The sequence below is a fragment of the Montipora foliosa genome, chromosome 13 (assembly GCF_036669935.1).
Source record: "Montipora foliosa isolate CH-2021 chromosome 13, ASM3666993v2, whole genome shotgun sequence".
Lineage (NCBI taxonomy): Eukaryota > Metazoa > Cnidaria > Anthozoa > Scleractinia > Acroporidae > Montipora > Montipora foliosa.
The window spans coordinates 18,313,696-18,336,195 of record NC_090881.1 but is presented as its reverse complement, the minus strand read 5'-3'; the positions used below and the strand labels follow the sequence as shown (position 1 = coordinate 18,336,195).

General features: G+C 36.2%; 2 protein-coding genes across 4 annotated transcripts in view; one reads left to right on the top strand and one right to left on the bottom strand.

The window, feature by feature from the left end:
* Nucleotides 1–2,135, top strand: part of LOC137982641 (activating signal cointegrator 1 complex subunit 2-like) — a 17,471-nt gene extending 15,336 nt beyond the window's left edge. Inside the window, exon 11 of the mRNA XM_068829768.1 lies at nucleotides 1–2,135. This exon is cut by the window's left edge and continues 899 nt beyond it. The gene's annotated coding sequence lies outside the window, so the exon portion shown is untranslated.
* Nucleotides 2,136–7,881: 5,746 nt separating this feature from the next.
* Nucleotides 7,882–22,500, bottom strand: part of LOC137982735 (glycerol kinase 3-like) — a 30,526-nt gene continuing 15,907 nt past the window's right edge. For 2 of the 3 annotated variants that reach the window (XM_068829875.1, XM_068829873.1), the window contains 11 exons: nucleotides 22,313–22,380; nucleotides 21,181–21,223; nucleotides 19,833–19,913; nucleotides 19,001–19,079; nucleotides 18,013–18,109; nucleotides 15,910–15,994; nucleotides 13,816–13,936; nucleotides 12,732–12,875; nucleotides 11,647–11,727; nucleotides 9,674–9,719; nucleotides 7,882–8,283 (listed from right to left, as the gene is read on the bottom strand). In XM_068829875.1, the coding sequence (XP_068685976.1) occupies nucleotides 9,715–9,719; nucleotides 11,647–11,727; nucleotides 12,732–12,875; nucleotides 13,816–13,936; nucleotides 15,910–15,994; nucleotides 18,013–18,109; nucleotides 19,001–19,079; nucleotides 19,833–19,913; nucleotides 21,181–21,223; nucleotides 22,313–22,380 (804 nt within the window). In that variant the 3' untranslated portion in view covers nucleotides 7,882–8,283; nucleotides 9,674–9,714. The remainder of the gene's footprint in view (nucleotides 8,284–9,673; nucleotides 9,720–11,646; nucleotides 11,728–12,731; nucleotides 12,876–13,815; nucleotides 13,937–15,909; nucleotides 15,995–18,012; nucleotides 18,110–19,000; nucleotides 19,080–19,832; nucleotides 19,914–21,180; nucleotides 21,224–22,312; nucleotides 22,381–22,500) is intronic. The other variant, XM_068829874.1, reaches the window with a different exon arrangement.

Genomic DNA, 22,500 nt, shown 5'->3' with positions numbered 1-22,500 from the left:
TCAAAAAAATATCAGAATAGTCTATAAAGATATGTGAGGTCCTTTGAGACGCCTTCATAGAAGTACTTTCAACAAGTTTGGCATCGAAGTAAAGAAATATCCACCATATCCAAATTATTTTGAAAGATATTGAATGTGAGAGAAATAATATGTGAACTATTTTCAGACATCAAGACTGAATTCGAGGTTATTTCCTCAAAAAAAAAAAAATTCGGCCAAAAAGTGACTGACTCGAGTGATGTAATGGACTCTGTTTGGGATAGAGGAGACAAAACTAAACCCTATTCAATGACCTTACTCGCCATCTTGGCGAAATGACGAAGAATTCCCTCTCACCCCATTAGACCTGGAAAAAAATCTAGAAATAAATTATTAAATCAAGGGCGAGATGTCTGTCTGGGTTTTTTTAGAAAACCTTGTAGCACTCGTTCTCTTACTGCGACTTTCGTAATTCTGCGGAAAGCGCCAATCTGCGTTTTGGCTTCTATCAATCAAAATTCCCGTACATAGCCGGGAAGATAGACTCCGCCTTCGGAAAGTGAATAGGAGTTTTTGTCTAGTTCACAGCTCGAATACCATTATGATATCTTTCTAAGGTTTTTCAGTAAAAAAAAAAAATTCCATCGCTTTCCATCATCGTCGAGTTCGAATTTACGAATGTACCGTGGGAACCAAAGATGCTGATTGGTAGGTTGTTACGCATCAATTGATTACGGCATCCGTGGTTTCGGGTCAACTCTCGGCTTAGCGTCGGAAGTTTGATTGATGGAAGCCAAAACGCAGTTTGGCCGTTGGCGCTTGAAGATGAGATTCTGCAAAATTATGAAAATCGCAGTAACCCAAATTTTGTATAACTAAGGATAGCTAGAGTGAATAGTCTCACGCATTTTCATTATTGTAGTGCAACAGTTATTAGACAAGGGTGTTCCCTGGCCTCAGAAATATCGTTGAGTAAGAATGAGATCATACCGTTCAGATCTTACGTTTTAAATGAACTTTAAATTTTATGCAAATTTTTGCTTGTAGACGACTGAGACGCGTCAACTCGAGATAAAACTTATTTTGCCATTTGACCAAGGAAATACACCCCTGCGATTATTGACCGAGGCGTCGTTGCTTTACATTTGTTTGAATGGAGGTACTCTACACTTTTTTTTTTTGGAAGAACCTTTTTGTAAGAACATTTTGGCTGCGACTAACCAAAATTTTAGGAACATACCGAGGCTGAGAGTCAGTCTTCACTTTGCTCATTTGTCAGATTTGTTTCTTTGTTTTTGTGAGTGGTATAAATAAAAATAAAAGATAGTGTTCAATGTCTAACAGGACACCGAATTAAAATACTTAGGGAAGTTATTTTTAACATTAACAATGTAGTTTTCTTATTGCTTGATACAGTGAAGAACAGTTCAGTTAGTAGTCGAACTTCGTATACCACACAACTTAAAGAAACTTTTAAGAAACTTTCAAGAACCTTCTGAATGTTCAGGTTCAGCCCCAAAATTAGACGTTCTATAAAAAGGAGTGTAGTGAATCTCCTGAATAAAAAAAGTCGTTTCAAGTACCTGTTGGAGAAATGACTGATGACCAGGTTCAAGTCTCTTGTCTCCAAAAGCATCTGCTTGCTTCTGTGTAGTTTTTATCGATTTATTCGTTTTTGCGTTAAACCAGTGATTGGCCCTTCGAAGCGCTACAATCTTTGACAAAACTGTAAGGCAGTCACACATCACCTTCATTTTCACACACCCCTACTCAGGAAAGAAATAACACTCTCCGCAGGGGCGAATCTAGGGGAGGGGTGCAGGGGGTGCCCCCCCCCCCCCCCTTCCCGAGATGACCTGCGGCTTTCTTAAGTAGTATTCTGCAAAAGAACACCCGTCAGTTTAGTCATTTCTTAGGATGCACCCCGTTCTAAGAAAAATCCTGGATCCTCCCCTGCCCCTCCCCCCTCAGTCAATGTTGCTGAGTATTGTCATCTAATGAACATTGAGTTTGGAGGGGGGGAAAGGGCGGCTTTTAAGCAGAACATTTGGATAAGTTGTTGGAGTACTAAAAATGCCTCTGTCTCAACAGGTTTTGTCCGTGATTGTAGCTCCAAACGTGTCTCAAGTAAACTTGGGAAATAAAATGCCAATTCAGCATCGTGTTTATCGTGATTTCAAGTTCCAGTGGTCCTCTTGGCCAACGGAGCAACTCAGCTAAGCAGTTTGCAACGGAACCGGAAGGGCATTAAAACCTGCGCTATTTTTGCGGCTTCATTGCAACTGTACAATCGAGTTCCTTCAAACTCTCACAAATAAATTTATGACGAATCCTGGGTGAGAATAGGGAAATAGCAATTTTAGCAATTTTATAATAGGGAAATACATTCCACCCACTGAAAGACCAAACGCTGTGGTGAAATCTGGGAATATCGTTAAACCGATTCCTCTGTTCAAGTGGAAATTCGGAGGCGTGTGTTATTGCCGGTTTATGACATAATTGCAATTGGTATTTCTTCGAAGAATTTTTCTGTGGATAAGAAATAAAACTGAAGACGTACTTGAAACGACTCAGTCGGTCCTTAACACACACTCACCTTCCGTTTGCCACTTAAGAGAATCGCTAGGGAGTGCTCTAACATTTAACCAGATTTCCGATTACACTATCCCTGCCATCCATCAGACACTGACGTATTCCATCTTTCTGTAGACTACGGTGGACGTTTCTTTCCGCGAAAAGAAACAATGGACTTGAATATGTCGGTGTCCGAAGACCAGGCTACTTTACAAACTAGAGCAACTTACAGATGAAGTAGATAAAAATTGACCGTACCGTAGGAACTAAAAGAAATTTGACTAGATCACACTTTCCCTTACAAAGATTAGATAGCTGACACACCCGTCGTTGGTTAGAATAGTTAACAGATTACCTTGTGGGAATAAGAATAGTTGCGGGCATTGGTATAGTTGTTTATTTCCTCTGCCTAATCTTGAGAGAAATGGCTTCCAGTAAAACAGTAATTTATTAATAGGATTCAGTGCAGTACTGTCTCTGTCTCCTGGTGAATTTTGTCTTTAACGGCTTCCTACCGAGTTTAAGTAATTCAGGCATCAAGTCTTTCAAAAGAAAACTAATAATCTTTGTTTCAAATGGTGTTTTAAGATACTTGAACCTTATTGAGAAAGTGACAAAAGAATTTTAGATTTCATAAATGCAAAAACAGTATTCCAAAGTAATTTCATGTCACGTTAAATGAATGATATAGATCCTAAAGACACGTCCCACAACTAGTACAAAATGTAAGTAGAAAATTAAACTTGTTAAAATGAAGAATTAAAACTTGCATTTGAATATAATGATCAATGGCATTTTCCTTTGTTCCATTTTTTCACGAAAACAAAGCTTAAAATGAAAGAGATGACTTTTCATTTTATTTATCACATATTTAAGCCTTTTTTTTTCTGAAATTTGCATTTATTCAATTAGACCCCTTTTTTAATTATGAAACATGGAAAAAACTGATATTTGTTATGATTTGCATTGATTCAATTACACAACTGATTTAATTGCATAAAATCGAAAAATAACACTCTGGTGAGTCACTTCCAAACTAGGAATCTTAGTAAAGATGAAGAAATAGAGGTGTTAAAATAAGGATATCTTTGTATAGAAAAACAAAAAAAAATTAATTCTTAGATTGGTGAGAAAAGACATCAAAAATAGAAGGAATAAGAAAAGTAAGGAAAAAATTTAAATTTAAATTAACTTTTTTTAGAATTACCTTTAATAAAATTGCAGTTTTTGTAGGGTTACTTGTGCTCTATTTTATAAAAAACGAACGTTGTATATCAATTGTTCAATTCTCTGTATTTTCTCAATCTCGTTCATCAACCCATTTAGTTTTCGATATTTTTTTCAACACTTCGTTTGCTTTTTTATCTACATTTCCTCTATTTTATCACTTTTCAATTTTCCAAAAAGTATTTTTAAAAATTGTGCAACATTTAAAAAAAATATTGAAATTATTTATCAATTCCTCTTCCTCCTTTTTATTAAATTATTTTTCCAATTCACTGAATCTTACCTAATAATTAAATTCATCTGGGTGACGTTTTGATCTTACCAATGCCATCTTTTTATCCCTGTAAATCACCTCAGGTCAAAACTCTTGTAAAACAGTTTTTTGTAATTCTTCTCAAGCAAGGCACAATTATTTGATTCCTCCGTTAAATGAAGTAATTGATGTCGCTGGAGTTGTATTTCGAACAGCGTTTACAAAATTTTTTCACTAATGGGGTTCATAATCTTTATGAAAGACCTTTTGTTTGTAAATTGAAATTCTAACTTTATCACCAAAGACAAACCAGGTTTATCATGTTCATATATCAAATCACCATATTCATTTTCCGTAGTTACTAAAACAAGGAATGACTTGAAATGATCTAAAATGACCTAAAATGAGCTACAACGGTATCTAACATGACCGAAATGACCTAAAATGCCCTAACATAAATAGGTCATTTTAGATACTGTTGCAGCTCATTTTAGGACATTTTAGATATTGTTGCAGCTCATTAGACACCGTTGTAGCTCATTTTAGGTCATTTTAGACCATTTTAGGTCATTTCTTGTTTCAGTAACTATGATACACTTTCATAAATGTGGCTCTCACAACTATTCTTACTTGCTTTAACTGGAGTTATTTGAATACTTGAATGCTCTGATTTTTTGTTTCACAAGGTCACTAAGTTAATCTTAATAGATTGTTATTAGCTGTAAATATTTCCTACATATCTTTTAATGGCCCGATTACATCTTTTAACAATTGAACTCCTTTCTTAGTTTTCAGTACTTTTTGTTTTCATGAATTTCATCGATGGTTATTACTTCTTTACTTTATCTGTCCACAGTATCTTCATTGCTCTTCCCGATTTGGATATTTTTTCAAGAGCATTTGCCACTGTTTCTCCACTTTGTCTTTTCATGGTTTCAAAATAAACCGTATTTACTAAAAACATCAATCACCACTAATACATTACAATACAACCTTTATTTATACACGATATTAAATTCAAAGCTAAAAGCTTGTGGGGTCGTGTGCAATTTGTTAATAAATCTTATTAACAAAGTTTTATTTTACTCAAAAATATATTTTATCTCAACCAAGTCAGCAACGCCCCGGCGTTGTCAATCAATGGTTTCCGATAATCGATAAAATCAGTAATAATCAATAATAATCAATAACAATTAATCGATTGGTATTGGAAATCGATAGAAATCGGAGACTTAAAGTTGTGTGAGTATCGATTTCTATTGATTTTCATCGATTTCTATTGATTTTCATCGATTGTTATTGATTATTATTGATTTTTATTGATTATGAAATTTGTCATTTTCTTAAATAAAACGCACCATATGAATGAACAAACCATTCAGTTATCTTTATTTGCTGTGTTTTATGTTAAATTTGTAGCATTTTTACCCCTTATTATTATTAAAAGCTCACTTAAATTACTAGACTCTGATTGTCTCGAAACAAGAACAAAATTGTCTTTAAGTCTCTTCAGTGTCACTCTCTTCCAGCTTGTTAATTAGTTGAGGAAATTGTTTTTGTCTGCGTTCACTGTCACGCTGCCTGAATATACGCATGCAGGCCAAGAACATACCTCTTGAACATTCACCCGTGCAACCGAAAGGGAAGATAGCAGAATAATTGTTAAAAGGAAAATGTAATGCACTTCCAGAGTAGCATAAAGAAGGCACTCTACAACGCTCAGAACACTTGCATGGTATATTAGAGAATGCAACAACACCATAATACAATGAATCAAAGATGCATCTAAGAAAAGCGAAAACAGCGCAAGAAGAAAAACAATGTGTAACATGATAATTTTTTTTTCGTATCGCTCATCAAAGAAATACAATACACAGGGGATCATCCTTGACTTCGCCGAATGTGTTGTTTCTTGTAGGCAGATTTCTTCTTTGTCTCAGACGGTTTATGAAAAACCTGATTAAATACTGGGGAAAAGGCGAAATCACAAATTGGCTCATCAAGATGTGTTACTGCAATTGTTTCATCTGCTGTTTCAGTCGGACCGTCATTTTCCATTGCAGTTGTTTCGTTTGCCTGTCGTTGCAGTTGTATTCTTAAGTCCATAACTTTGTTGATGAGTTCTATTTTAGTTGAGCTTTTTTTGAATGTGATTCCATGCTCTGTCAAAATTTCCTTACGGAGCTCTTTTGATAAATTCTCTGGTGCACCCTTTTTTGCTTCTTGTCTTTCTTGTTCTTTGGCCCTTCTTTGTTCCAGTTATTGACATGACACATTTCGATTATTGTTTTCCCTTGTTTTGTATTGTGCCTTTTTAAACTTACACAGTAATCTATTTGCGTAAGGGCCAAAGAGGACCAACAAGCTCGATTTGAAGATGGCCGAGCTGCCCCCGATCATTCTTAACTCTGAACGCATTCCCACGTTCTCCTCTCTTCATGAATGCGTAGAATATTTCTCCGACATTCACTTCAAAAAGGCATTTGTGATAGCCCTTGACTACACAGTGCACTGACAATTCAACTTGCTTCGCCATCTCTGGAACAAGCAAACTCCGTAACAAGTATGTGAATCCGTGGTAATCTCGGTTGAAGTGCAAGGATAAAAGTGCGCAATCGAATTACCCAATTACCCTGGACGTGTAAATATGCCTGCAATGAAGCACGCCCACGCTAACACGTGCCAGAAAGTTGCATAATGAATTATTAATCAATGATTTTCTATAGAAATCAATGGTAATCAATAGCAATTAAGACTCCGAGTGTGAGTATCGATTTTTATCGATTGGTTGCACCAATCAATAACAATCAATGGATTGTTATTGATTATTATTGATTGTATTGATTGCAATCAATCGATCGGAAACCATTGATTGACAACGCCGGGCAACGCATATCAAATCAATCCAGCCTCTTTTAAAACTTACTAGTGGTTGGTTTGTGTGACAGTAAGGAACTGAGCGCAAGTACTACTCAATGTCTTTTCACGTTTTCTCAGGGGAGTCTCCTCCAATCATTTCACACCTAGCGTTACGCATGTGAAAAACATGTGAAGATTATGCTAAAAGACAAGTGAAAGATTTTATATTGTAAAAAACAGTGAAATAAAATATTTGAAATTTTGTGAAGTTTGCATATTGTTTCACAATATGAAAAATGATGCTAAACATAATGTGAAATATCTTTGCCAAGCGTGCAATGGATTTCACATGTATGTAAAGTGCCCAGGTCCAGTGAAAAAGCCATAGCTATAGACCTCTTTTGTCCAGTTGCCTGTTGACAAATTTCCACTATTTCACCAGTTTCCTTTATCCTTTTAATTGCTAATCCAATAAATTGTAAGGTCCTGTTTAATTATGCCCAGTAGCTTGCAAATAGCTACAATGTACAAGTACCCTTTCCCACATGCACCCATTTATTGGTAGTTGTGGCTTAAAATGTGTATTTTTGGAAAGCCTATTCACGTCTTTTTTTATTTGACATAAAGCTTTCCACCTTTTTGAAGTGTCAAGTTCCGGTTTGGCTGTTTCTAAAGACACCCATAATAGATTTCCTCTTCATTCTTTCTCTAGCATAATATCTTGTTCATATGATAAGGAAAATTTTCCTTCTGGGTTTAAGTATTATTGTGACTTTATCAGAGCCTCTATCTTTCACAAAGTGAAATTTGTGATACTGTATGCATATTGTTTGCATATTATTTTGTTTGTTTGTTTGTCTGCAGAAAGAATTAAAAATATAACTCGTACCATTTTAGGTCTTTTTTAACCTCAACAGAAAAGAGTTTAAAATCCTATGCTTTCACGATGTCAAAGTATATGAATTTTTTTAAAAACGGGACTCATCAAGCCCTTCATAAATCATTTCTTTATTACTATTTTATCCTAGGTAAATCATACAATATAATTTACGTTCTCTGCTATCTCATCTTTGATGCTCTTAAAATAATTGCTAAACTGCCAAATAAAAAGAGAACAGGTCCAAGAACTCCATAACACGACTCAGGTAGAACTGAAACAATAGTTAAAAATCCTAGGCTTTCAAGACGTCACACAATATGAATTTTCTTTAAAAATTGGACTCGTAAAAGCCCTCGTAAATCATTTCTTTATTACTATTTCATCCCAGGTAAATCATACAATATAATTTAAGTTCTCTGCTATCTCATCTTTGATGCCATCAAAATAATTGCTACACTGCCAAATAAAAAAAGAGCAGGTCCAAGAACTCCACAAGACGACTCAGGTAAATCTGAAACAATAACACATTTTGGAATGAATTATGGTTAAGATGATAACCTTTTTGAAAGCTGTGGAAGGAGAGCAGGATAAAGTACCTACGTTTTGAACAAGGGTGTGTTAGTTTGTTAAAACCCAGAGCAATATTAGTCTCCATGAAAGGTCACTTAAGCGTAAGGTTATATTGCACGTATACCTCTGTAAATTCCACAATGCACAGATTGAACCAGCTAATTTCAATTACTATGAGCAGTATTATTCGCATAGACAACATTATCTTTCTCAGAGAGAGCTTGGATGAAACCATGAACAAGACAATGGCCTCCACATGTACTTTCAATCATGGTACATTTCTTCTTCATTTACTGCAAACCTGGTCTTTTGTAACGTAAGCCCACAACCACAAATTTTGATTTCCTCTCTTACTTTGAACACTGTGCTTACCAATAATTACAAATAGTGGGCAATTTGGCAAGATTGTAAAAGTCGACCACAGTGAGTTTTCAAAAACCTTAATTTGTCTGTGTCGTAGTTCATAAGGTCCCTGTCATATTTGTTATTGTTATTATTGTTATTGTTATTGTCATTATTATTATTATTATTATTATTATTATTATTATTATTATTATTATTATCGTCATCATTATCATCATCATTAGAATTAATTGTAATAAGGATAAAGAAAATATTAACAATTATTATTAGTTTAGGGTAATCACATGATTTCGACTGCAATTTGGAATAAATAAGCATGAGTAAGTTATTTTCAAAAACGAGCAAAATTGCACGAGCCCATAAGGGTATATTAACAGTAGGCATGAAAATTCGACATGGTTGCGTAGAAGCAACGCACGCGTATCACGCAAAAATTTTGCCATCCAGAGCTCGTGTTTGATTTCAAAACAAAAGATTTGATTGGTTCTTACCAAACCCTGTCGTTTATTAGCCTATCAAAAGCAAGAAGTCTGTGAGCAAAATTGCACTGAAAAAACTCCTTTTTTTGCGTTGTGTTTCAAAAACAGCACTTCTCTCAGCCAATCAGAATCGAGTAATTATTTTATGTATATTATAAGTCCTTTAATTTTCCTGACTACATGTATAGTTGTGTATTCCAAATGGTAATAAACATTGACTTTGTCACACATTTATTTCACAAATCAGATAACATATTTGATACATATAGAATTTACAGTGACACGACCAGGGCTGAGGACCTCCCAGGTGAAAGTGGGAAGTGAGGGGGGGGGGCTTGTTGCCTTAAAAAAATTGCTTGTGACCCTTGTTCCAGAAATTACTTTTTGATACCTAAAATAATTGTTATAGGTTCCATCGTTACCAATATATTTTGTCAAATTAATACCCTCTAAAATAAAACAAACAAAAAAGACTACAGGCAATCTGACCTGCAAACAAAACTTCTCTGGTGCAATCACCTTTTTTACGATCAACCTAAAACAACATGAATTGTGCAAAGAATGTTTTTATGCAACCAAATGAAAACAATCAAAAAGTGTGTGAAAAGCTAGTGAAAATAATAAGGTCCAAACTGCAACTCAATTAATTTTGCCTCACTGATTTCAGATAATTATTTTTGGAGAGTTTTAATGTGGTCAAATCGTCATCAGAAAGAATGCTCATGCTATGCTAGCATACAGTACTTAACAACAGTCAACAATGGTTTAAGCCCTACATGTGGACGAGCATAAAGTACATACCCAGGAATATGAGGCAAATTCATCTGAATGAGGAAAGGTCTGCTATTGGTGAAATTGAGTAGGGTTTTCACAACATGAGTGAAGGCATTATGTGAAATTAACTTTACTCAACATCGAGATACAGTAGACCTTGCAAGGTAATGGGTCTAGGAATCAGATTTTTCTGAGTTCCAATTGTTGATCACATTCTCATTTATCAGAATGCTTTCCAGTTTCATATGAATGCTGTCACTTCATGGAAAGAATATTTATTTTATTATCATAACATTTTATTATATTAGGATTTCTGCTAACAAAATTTTTTTATTCTTTTATATGCATCTTTTTAGATTGATCAGTGATTATCTGTATATCGTGCCTAAACTCTTTATTTTACATGGGATCAAAGCGTTGTCTAACAATTTATTAATTTACATGTGAACCATTATGATGAATTACCAGTAACAATTTTATAGTCTTAAAAGCTTGGTCAGCACAGACATAAAGGAGCAGTTTTAATTAAATCTTTCATTTGTCTACTGACCTAGGATTCACCCTTCAAGTATGATTAATTTTTATTTACACATACTTTTCCAATATTTCCCTGTATGTCATTTGTCAAAGTTATATCTAATGATGTTATCAAGTAATTAAGAAAGAAGTCCATTTTAAGATTTGTTCATTAAAGTTAGTTATTAATAGGGTTGCCTTTGTCTCAGTTTTCTGTTTGCCATTCATACCAGGTATTTTTATTGTCTTCATCATCTTTATACTATCACATCTTCCATCACTTTAACTGTTACCACAATCATAATCATTATCATCATAATAATTTACAAGACTCAAACCGGAACTAAACACCTAAGTGGAATTTCCACTTAATCAAAGACGATTCAGATGACACAGAAACCAATGACACCCTAGGTAGGACTAAACAATCCCCCATTTTTCTAAAACAAAGTACTAGTATGTTCAGGGGGTTGTTTTGTGTCCAACCAAACTGGATCTCCATAACAGAGAAGAATAATATTGGAAGAAGCAAGAAGCCACTAATATAATATAAAATTATGCTCATCGTTAAAAGCAACATCAGGGTCTATTAGTTAACAAAAACATACATGCCTGGATTATTGTACATAACATGCTACAATCAGAATAATAGAAACTATAAATAAATATTTAAAATAAAGGTAATGATGTCCATAATTGAGTGAAAGATATATATGAAATACATCATATATTATTGCACTGCGGGTATAATTTGATTTCATACGCGAAGTGCAATAATATATGATGTATTTCATATATATCTTTCACTCAACATTACTTATCGCGGGAAGTTGTGAACCTAGAAGTGATCGGCTCCCAACGTCAGTGGCTTCATAGCTCAGTTGGTTAGAGCATTGCACCGGTATCGGGAGGTCACGGGTTCAGACCCCGTTGAGGTCCTGAAAAATTTCAGGCTTCTCGACGCAAATGAATTTGCGCTCATAACTGCGAGGCAACATGGTTTCATTTGATGTCCATCACTATGTTAAAGTACTGTCAGTGTTGACCTTATGTAATCATAGCCTGCTCCATGACAAGTGGCATAACAAAATAAGATTTTACTAGATAATCTCCAGGTCTTCAATGGGCTTTCAATAATTTTATTCAGGTCCTTTAATGTAGTTCATTCTCACCTTGATTTTCATCACTAGGTACTTCCCATTTCATTGTTCTCTGAACTGCCTTCTTCCACCTCGCATAATGAAGGTCACGATCTGCATATTTACAAAATTAGAAAGTAAGCTTCATGCATAAAAATCAATGCTAACAAACTTACATTGTAAAATCTTATAACCTTGGTGGTGGCTAAAGTTTCAAGTATAAAAATGCACTTCTCAAATAAAAAGGCCATAATCTTTTTCTGATCATGTTGCAGTTACTTTAAGCCACTTGGCCTTGCAAATCAATTCTCCAAGGTTAAAATAATGTGCATGGTTTTCCAGAACATTGAAAATTTATTTGCAGATGTTTATGTCTTTCACAAAACCTGGCATTTCATTACAATCACGCAAAGAACAGTAGAGAAATAAGCCAAACTAACACCACCACATGTGGGGCATGTACAGTAGAGCCATTGTTTATGGAGGAAGGTTAAGTACGGTAATTGTTGGTCATGACTTTTCAGAGATTTGGTGGCTCCTAAAGTAGCTGTTTCTGTCATCTACAGTCAAGAGTCACAGCTTCTTTGCTGCTTGAAGTCTGTGGATTAATGGCAGCAGACAACCTAGTTGCTTCCTGTATTCTTTCTTGATTGCCCGAACTGTATTGTAAGTATTTGGACAACACACATCCACCAATGCATAGGCAGACATGCAACCCATTGCTTGGGTCTGATTGGACTTTAAAATAACGCAACAGAGAAAACAGTACTGACTCCCATATTTTCTCTTTGAATGGGCATATGGTAGCTGTAAGGCTGTCATTAGCAGTCTACAGGCAGCTGGCGTGAACAGTTATTGCGTGAGAGTAGTAGAGGTACGTGTACGGTTGTTGTCAGCTTTGAAATGTGTAAGAAATAATTGTTTAAGAAACTAGTCTGCTTGTTTTACTGTGTTGCTGCTAGCTTTTTCAAAGCATGTTTTCTTTTTTTAAATTTCGAGCCCATTAAAAGTCCACATCAAAAGTATGATGGTAGCCAGTGATATCCTTTGTTATCGGTCCTTATAGACACACCTCTGATTATTAATATAACATTTTCAAATTTTCAGGCCCATCTTACCATGTGGATCAACAGCAGGCTCAAACACATCAGTGTTTACTTGAGATTTATCCTCAGGGTTCACTGTCCACACGTCAACACCTTTGGCCATTCCAGCAGCTATTGCTGCTCCAAGAGCAGTAGTTTCAGGCATTGTTGGACGCACTACACAGGGCAAGAAGGAAAATTATCAAAATGCTGATAACAAGGAAGTAAAGGGGGCCGTGTCATAGCAGCACAGTTGATTTTCTGCAGCTTTACCAATTAAAAAAAAAAAGAAAGAAAATTAATAGACAGCGATGGAGGTAATCCTTGTACTTAGCTGCACAATTTAGGCAATTGTCTCCTATATAGACACCAGAACAATTCATATTCAAATGGCTCTGATGGGATTCAAATCCATGGCCTCTGTGATGCCAGTACAATGCTCTACCAACTGAGCTATTATACCATCACGACTTTGATTTTCTGGCAAAAACAGTTCTGTGTAAACACTTCCAACCTGTATCGATTTTGACACAGTTTTGAAGTTGTGAAACCGCATTCATATGAATGCTGCCTTAATCTTCTTTGATTTTGCCCATCCCTGCCACTTTTTGAAACTGCTGTTTTATTCACACCTTCCTTTAAAAGAAACAGTTACTTTTACCTTTCGCCTGGATTCCAGGTGCCATTTCCCAGTCACTGAAATTGGCTGAATTTCATGACATGGCCTCTTTCAATGTTCAAGTCATTGAATATCTCTGAGGTTGGCAATAATGGAAGAAAATGCTGCACCCTTTACAGTGACTGGCTTAATCTGGTATGAATACATGTAGGACTCAAACCCATCACCATGTCATTGCAATTAAAACTGCTCTTATACTAAGCCACCAATGCTATCTATCATCAGAGTTCTTGTTTTACCCCATAAGAGTTGTACAGTGTACATGTAAACAAAATGTATACATGTATGAAAAGCCCCAATACTGTTTGTACTGTCTTCAAAGTGAATTATCACAATTTGACTGTGGTGGTCATTATCCAAAGCCTGTAGCAACCAGTTAAACCTGTCCATTTTTTTTGGCACTTTACAGAGTTTAATATGAAAAAATGTCATACACACCAACAGATATACCCAAAATGTCGGCTTGGAGCTGCATCAACAAATTATTCACTGTCATTCCACCATCAACTTGAAGGGATGCCAAAGGGATACCACAGTCCATGTTCATAGCATCTAAGAGCTTTAATTTTCACATAAAAATCATTAATTTCGGGAACAGGTAAGTTTGAAAACAAAAGTAGGCACACTTTGCTTTTAGGTCGAGGCAAGAGGCAGCCAAGAGTGCTGACATGGAAATAAATTCCCTCTTTGTTTGGGTTGGGTGAGGAGATATTAGCACACAATTAGTCCCCACTGAATTGAACTGTTACTTCTACATGGAAACATGCAATTTTATACTTCATGTTCTGAAAAGAGAACTTCTGCAAAAAGAGTTGACCCACAATGCACTCAATTCCAAATTCTGTAGGTATGTCCAGAAATGTACATAATTAGATGCATGACGATTTTTGATAAGCGTCACAAAGTGTCCCCTTGGTCTACTTCCCAACTTGAACATCACTTGCGTCTGGGAATATACAGACAATCAACAACAATAATATAGAGTAATATCGTTTGTCTCAAGACGTAGTCACTTAAGATGTAGATCGTGACATTTCCACTACTTACTGCTAGTCTTCATCAGGCCACAAGGTTGACTGGTTATGCTCCTCCATTTGTATCACGATGGTTGGCTGTGATTTGGCATTTTGATGCTATATTGTTCCACTGTTAAATTGTATCCAGTCCATGAAGGGGACAGTTTCTAAAGAAACTGTGGTTCTGCGTCGGTGGGGAAGTAGTATACAAATATTTGGTTTTATCAACAGAATTGATAATGTAAATTGGCCACCGTACAGAGATTAAGCTTTGAGAATCTCTGCACGGTGGCCAATTTACATTATCAACTCCGCTGGTAAAACCAAATTTTTGTATTCAGTGCAGCCTGACGCAATGCTGTTCTCCTGAGATGTTGTGTTTCTTGATTGTGTTCATCCATGCTTCAGGAATTTTGATTCCATTATCCCTGTTGATATTGTTAGGGTTGAGTCTTATCTGAACAGCTTCCTTGACCCTGCAGGTGTACCAGTGAGGGACCCCACCAATAAACTTTACCTCACTCCAATGTGGACAGTGGCTGGTCTTGTGGGTGTGCTCAGAGGTCTGGGTACAGGCAAATTGTATATCTTTGCTGTGTTCCTTGATTCTCTCTTGCATTGATTTCCCTGTTTCCTTGAAGAGGACTTAACCATATTCACAGTGAATCTTTTACACTACGCCATCTTCTATAGCCAGATCAATAGTCTCCTTTGGTCTCACCAAGTGGGACCTACATGTAAATGCTGTGTCAGACTTAAGACAGTGTGAACACCTAGTTGTTGTGAGCAACGGCAAAGAGGCTCTGCTGCTCCCTGGATGTAGGGTAGAAAGGAGTTGAACCTAAACTCTGCCACAAGCTCTCTGTTGGGGGTTGCTGGTCTTGTCATGGTGACCTTCTGCACAAAAGAGGAGGGATAACCGTTGAAAATGAGGACAGAAGACAAATGTTTCTTCTCCTTGGAGATACGTAACTGCTGGTTTGGTTACAAGACGCTCTGTTCGGTTGTACAGACACTTCACAATACCACGTTTGACTGATTGATGATGGTGAGAATCATACCCTAAGTACTGGACAGTGTGTGTGGTCTTCATGTAGATGCTGGTGGTAAGGCAGCATCTGGTTCTTGCTAGACTAACTTATCGAGAAAGGCAATCTTTTTGTTCTTCTCAGTCTGCATGGTGAAACGGATGCTTGGCTGTTGACTGTTGAGAAGATGTCAGTGCCAGTTCAATCCAGGAGGGTGATTGATCATCCCAGTGGCAATGAATGTCACAAAGTGTCCCCCACACTCCAGTCCTCAAGTTAGATAAACAGGTGCATTCACTCACACCAAAATAAAACCACTAACCCTTAGAGTTACCTTATTGTTGGAAATGGGTAGCAGATGCTTCGACTTTTCATGTTGGATAACAACATCGGCGTGCCTCTAATTTTGTGCATTTTTGAACATAAGTGAAATTCTATGACAAAACCATTTGAAATGGAACAATTGCAGGTGTGGAAGTTTTTCATACCTCTCGTGTCTGGAAACAAGTAGCTTCAAGAGTTGCCCTTGCCAAGTGTGCTTTGTTGGTAAACTGTGTTAATCCTATGATGACTCTTGAGGAAAACAACAGAGTTTGATCAAATTTCCGTCAAAGCCAATAGTGCTAAGATGGAGTAAAAGTATGTATCCCTAACCTCAAATTTTCTTTGCCGAGATTAATCTACATTGTAGTATTCTACTCACCAGGTGCAAAAAATATTCTGCCTTTTTAAATTCTACATTTCACCTATTAATGTGCTAGTAGAATTCAACAAAAGTACAGGTCGATTACAGTTCGCAACACAGCAAGGTGGACAATCAAACATAGTTTCATGCTACTTCAGTAACTAAAAAGTTACGATTCAAGACCAGATGTTTTGAAACTCTTTTCAAGCGTCTTCCTTAGGTCGATCTAAAGCTGTTACACCTCCTTTTATAGGGTCACTAATTAGTGTCATTTCTCACCAGAGCAGTTTTCAATTGGGTGTTGAAAGTAATTAGCGAATTGCTGTGGTTTTGCATTACTTCACTCAGTGATTGGTTCAAAGTTCTTGCGCCATTTTTTCAACTACTCAGAGGAGAAACCAAAACCAATCGTAGCTTGTGCATGCATATTTTCCCATGCTTTCTGTCGGCTATGTGTAATTACTTCGAGTTTTGATTGGTTTACTGGATTGTTTCTGTCCTTTTTGATTGGCCAAAGTAATTACTCTGGTTTTGGTTTCATGACACGCAATTGAAACGCACTCTAATGAGGTGTAAATAGGTGTCAAGTAAAAGACCGCCATCATCAGCTTTGTCGGAACATGCATACTAAACCAACTATACAATTGCATGTAGCATGAAACTATGATTAAAAACTAGAGGTCGTTTGTTTCATTGTAAAACTAGTGTCATGCATTGGCCTATTCCTAAGATAACATTACCAAACGACTTGCATTGGAAGCAAATAAGCTTGTGATGTCATCTCAGGAAAAGAGCCTATCAACAACTCAGCCATCGGACAACCAACTGCCACTTTTGGCAACTTCCTACAACTAGTCCTGCCATTTACAGTAGAAGTGAAATCACAACCAACAAATAATTATTGTTAACATAAAAATGTTTTACGGTTGTAACATTTGACTTTTGCAGTATCAAAGAAATTTGAGGTTAAGAGTGCTTTAACTGTCCAAAGCTGTATGCAAAATAAATGAAGACAGCTAGCATACATTTTCTTTTCCTTCCTGTGATGTTATTATTCTATTTACCATGTGGGCGGAGGTGTTGGTTGGAGCACATAAATTTTGTTAGCAGTCCCCAATTAGTGCTCCAGCGCTAGAACGACTAGAAACTTAAAGTGCTACTACGACCGAAAAAAACAATTACCGGTATTCCTTTTTTTCTTTGGATTTCAAAACTACGTTAACTAAACACTAAGTGACTCAAGTTTTAAGTTCTGATTTTATAAGGTACCTGTTTATTTTAATTGGAATTTTCTTATTTATTGGTCCTCCATTACTAACTTTAAAATCTTGAGAGAGCTGGGTCGTGGAGAAAATGACGTCAAAGGCTCACTAGTTTAAGAATGCAATGCGTGTGAACACGGCTGAATTAATATGCAGCACAGTACATGTAGTTTTGGGATTTCAGACTTAAAAACCGTGTTTTGCATATATACATGTAATAAATTGCATTTACACGCTGAAATTTTAAGCTAGTGATCAAAAGACATCATTTTCCCTAGATCCAACCCTCTGTGGTCCAATCGGTCAGTTTTCAACGAGAGTAATGGCAGACTGTGAAATCCAAAACTTACACTCAAAATAAACAGCCTATGGATAAAACTCAAAGCTCAAAATTTTCCCAGTTAGGTGTTAAGCAAACACGCTTTCAAAATCTGAGGGAAAAAGGAAATGATTTTTTGATCATAGTAGCACTTTCTTTCACTCCCAGAGTAAAGCACTGTTTGCATACAATTTGACCACGATTGCACCGACTCTAACGAAAAACCCCACAACTAACCACTACCAAATGACTACTGGATATTGTTTTGAACTCAAGAGTTTCCAGCTTTAAATAATTAGAAGACAATTCAAAACCCTGGTCATACCCTCTAGCATCTGTTTGCCAATATGGTGCATAGAGACCAGAAAAAGCTGGGACAAAATAGACACCAGCAGAACTTGATACACTGCGAGCCAAGCTTTCTGTGCAAATTAGAAACATGAACATCAGATCACCCCTTTCAATCCTGACAGTGAAACTTACAGATTATTCTTTGTGGTCTGGATAAAAGCAGACAAACTAGTATTCATAAAAAATGGACAACAACTTTGAGTTTGCAAGACATGTTTCGATCGATCATTGATCATCTTCAGTTGCAAGTGTTCGTTACAGTGCAAATTTGAATTCGTGTCGATGTTACAATTTGAACTTATGTTAATACATTGCCGTTAGAGTTTTAAATTACCGTTAAACGTTACAACAATACTAAATGCAAACAATGGAATTCGTGCACAAACAGTGCAACGAAAGAAAAAACAAAGTTAAGTGCTTGATGGCAGGAAATAACAACAATACCAAAAACTGCAGAAAACACTAAAACATAAATGTAGCTAAAAAGATTGCCTATTTAGACTGGGATTTTCCCAGTGGCTACATGTCAATGGGGGATGAACAGGTTTAAGATCATTATAGGTCCACCTTAAGAATTAAAGTAGGAGAATAGGAAAAACGAAAATGTAACAGGAGAATCACCTGAAAAGGCAAGGCCCTGTTACAACTGCTACTACAACTGTTACTACAAGCTTAGCTGACCATTATTTTGGTCCCTTTGTCAGCTTTCACACTGTATCTCACTATCGTAATGGTGGTCGGTTCACTTTCAGGAGTTGATACAAATAAATTCCTGTGTTACATATAAAAAATATTCAATGTGCTATAGAATATATCTATAGATGCTTCTTTTTGTCTTTTTAACTTATAAGATTGAGTTCAACTTATAAGCGAAAGCATTTGTAAAGGAAATTACCTACCAGTAGTAACACAAACATTTCTGTATCAATAAAATGCAGAAATAATTTAAATTTATACTTCACCTATTTCAGAAGCCTTGCTGATGACATTGAGATTATCTCTTAGCCATTTCACAGCAGCGCCAGTGATAGCAACAGAACCCTGTAAAAATTACTAAAGCTGCTCATAAGGTTTTCTTTAATTTATTTCAAAGTACATGGTGATTTCAGTTCAAAAAAACGTACAGTAGGTCCGGTTCAAACGTCGAACTTTTCATGTGCCAAATCTAATGTAAATGAGCGAAAACAATAGTCTAAGATTTTTCTCATTTGCATTAGATTCAGCACATGAAAAGTTTGACGTTTGAACTGGGCCTTAGTCCTTTCACCCATCATAACTAAGCTGTTTATGCCCAGAAACCCAAGACTGGACAAGGGAGAATTTAACCATGCACAGAGCTTTATATATTTTGGGAGTTTAGATCAGTAGAGAGTCAGCTCCATGGTAACAAGCCCAAAAGACTTGCTCTCTATTCATTCATATAAAACAGCAGTCAGATTTGTATCATCTTTTGCTTGCGATAAATGTTTAAAAAACTACCTAATGTTACCGGTAATTTCAGCCTGATAAAATTTGGATAGATGCTGTTTTTTTTTTTAACTTACTGTTCTAGTTTTTTCATAATGTTTATTGTTACCATAAAATTCCTCTGTCCAAAGTTTTTGCAATAGGCCATGTGAAATTTTCCACTTTACTCCTAGGCAAAAGATCTTAAACTTGTAAAGACTGGGTCATGAGGAATTCACATGTTTAATTCTGACAAATGCCACAGAAGATTCTTCAATCAACTACATGTATGCAGGGCAGTGAGAAGAGAGACATTTGCACAGACGTCTTGTGAATGCATTGACTCACCTCTAAAGCATACACAGTTGGTTGATCTGGTCCCAGTTTGTAAGCAACTGTTGTCAACAGACCATTCTGTGAAACTACTGCCTTTAAAATAGAAGAGCAAGCAGCACATTGAAGTCAGTGATAGAAATTACTACCAGCCATCAGACATTGACCAGCCATTCTACTATCTATACCCTGGAATTAAATTCTCCTCAATGGCCTAGCTGTTTCTCAAAAGCCACCAAAACTGTTCAGGCCCAAAAACAATATTGTAAAGGTTTTCAAGACCAGTAAGAGATAATAATAATAATAATAATAATAATAATAATAATAATAATAATAATAATAATAATAATAATAATAATGATAATAATGATAAAATAAATTATTAATTATTGTTATTGCAAAGAGTTATGAATTGAGATGTCTTCTTTTCCATGATAAAAAGGGAGTTACTGCATGTTACCCAAAATGTTCCTGGAACACTGGCCACAAGCTGAAGCCATCATGTTTCTCATTTGAGCTCTGCTTTTAGCCAATAGTCTCCCTCATGCTAATTCAGTTTTATGGTGATAAACTGGAGGGTGTAAACTGCAGGTTGCAGGTGAAATCGTTGCAGGTCATTGTTTCACCATAGCTGCAAAAACCCAAACCTTTACTAATGCCAACATTAGGCATAAACACCATGCTTTAGATAATGCTTGAGCCTAAGGTTAGAATTTTCGTAAAGGTTTGGGTTGTTTCAGTTATGGTAAAACAATGACCTGCAACCTGCACTTAACACCCTCTGGGCCCGGCTGTTCAAAAGCCGATTAACGCTAATCCCAGATTAAAAATTAACCAAGGAGTTTATTTCTCTTCTCCAAAATGCTTTTCAACGCTGGTATTCGGCAAAACTTTACATTACAAGAAGTCATTCCTGAAAAACAGAAATAAGCGAAAGAAACTTTCACCAAAAAGTTGAAAACATGAAACAAAAGTTTGCGTTAATCCTGGATTAAGTTAATCGGCTTTCGAACAACCGGGCCCTGGTGATAAATCATTACCCTCCTTTTCACAGGACTGCTCCTGCTGGCAAGCGTCCTAAGTACCGTGATCAGTAAAAGTAAAAGGATTTTTAACAATTATTATTTACATGCCATTTTTCTAAAAATTCAAACCAAACTTTATTTTCATGACCATTCTATAAGCCTAAACATGAAATCCAAAAGAAACTACACTGTTTGTTCTGGGGTGGATCCAAGGGTGGTTCAGGTGATTCAGAAAAACCCAATCCAAAGAAGTAAACCACATCTCAACATAACATTGGCAGTGTGTAAACCCCAAGCCACACCATTATTTCTACACCAAGTCATAAAATAAATCTTACCTCTGTTCCTGTGTTGTACAATAGAAAACACCCAGTGCCATATCTTAAAAAAGCAAAGTCAAATATTTCTAAATTTACAGATAGACACCCAGAAAGGCATAGGGGTGGAACTAGGACATTTCTTTTCACATTATCCTAACTTATGTCAAGAAATGCATACAATTTGATGAAATCAAACAAAGTGTCAGGGTTGCTAAATCTAGGTATTTGCTTCAAATATACCTTCGTTTTCATTTACGCGTGGACACCTGATGGGAAAACATGTTCTTTGAAGTTTGAATTTGGCAGCTATTAAGCAAACAGTTGAAACTTTTGCGCGCAATAGTTCAAAAGTATTTGAAGCATACTTTCTCAGATTAGGGTCAATTTCCAAGAAAAAGTCTTCGACGTCCAGTCTTGCCGTCATTGTACAAAAACTTGCATGAACATCTTTCAAACTTCGAATGATTGAAGACAAAACTTGTCATGTTTGCAGCCACTTAGAGCATGTTTTCCTGTCACGTGTCTGCACTTAGATGAAAACATTGCCTTATTTTTTAGGGTAAATACCACTGTTTGTCTCTAATTAAACAGCCTAGTTTAGGAGACACTGTGTGTATTCCTAGACACCAGTGACATTGAATTTGAAGAGAAAAGCACAGAGAAAATTCATGATGCTAATCACCATTGGCATGCACCTAATTACATGCCTTTGTGGACATAATAATCTCGTATTAATGTTCCCTTACGTTGTTACTTTTAGTTAAGAAATTACAATTATATATGTATCTTAGTGGAAATAAGATGGCTGAGACATCCAGGTGCATGCAAGATTTGCTGACATTTCCTAAATGGAGACTATCAACAAAAGAGCATGAAAGACATGCACCTGTCACCTGTCACAATGACTGAAGAATAAAAGAACACATTCAATTTCATAAGCCAACTCAAAAATTCCTGACAGGCTCCCCCTTTACATATTTACACTACGCTTATCTGGTGAGACTTTTCAAAGCCCTGATGTGTAATAACAATATTCATGTAACATAAACCAACATCCTGTACATTAAAAACCTTTGGGCATGACGAATCATAGCATCAGAAATACTGAAAACACTCCTGGTTCTCAATTAAATTGCTGCAATGTACTTACGTATTCTTTGCATCTCCTTGGTTGAAGCACAGCTGTCCAACCAAAGCTGCTTGCTGGTCACCAAGGCACTAAAAACAATAACAGTTTTGTGGTCTTAAAACATGTTTGTTTTGGTCTTTTCATGTTAGTTATAAATTGCACCCATAGTACATTCAGCCACCTCTGTTTGCCTTACATTTACAATCATC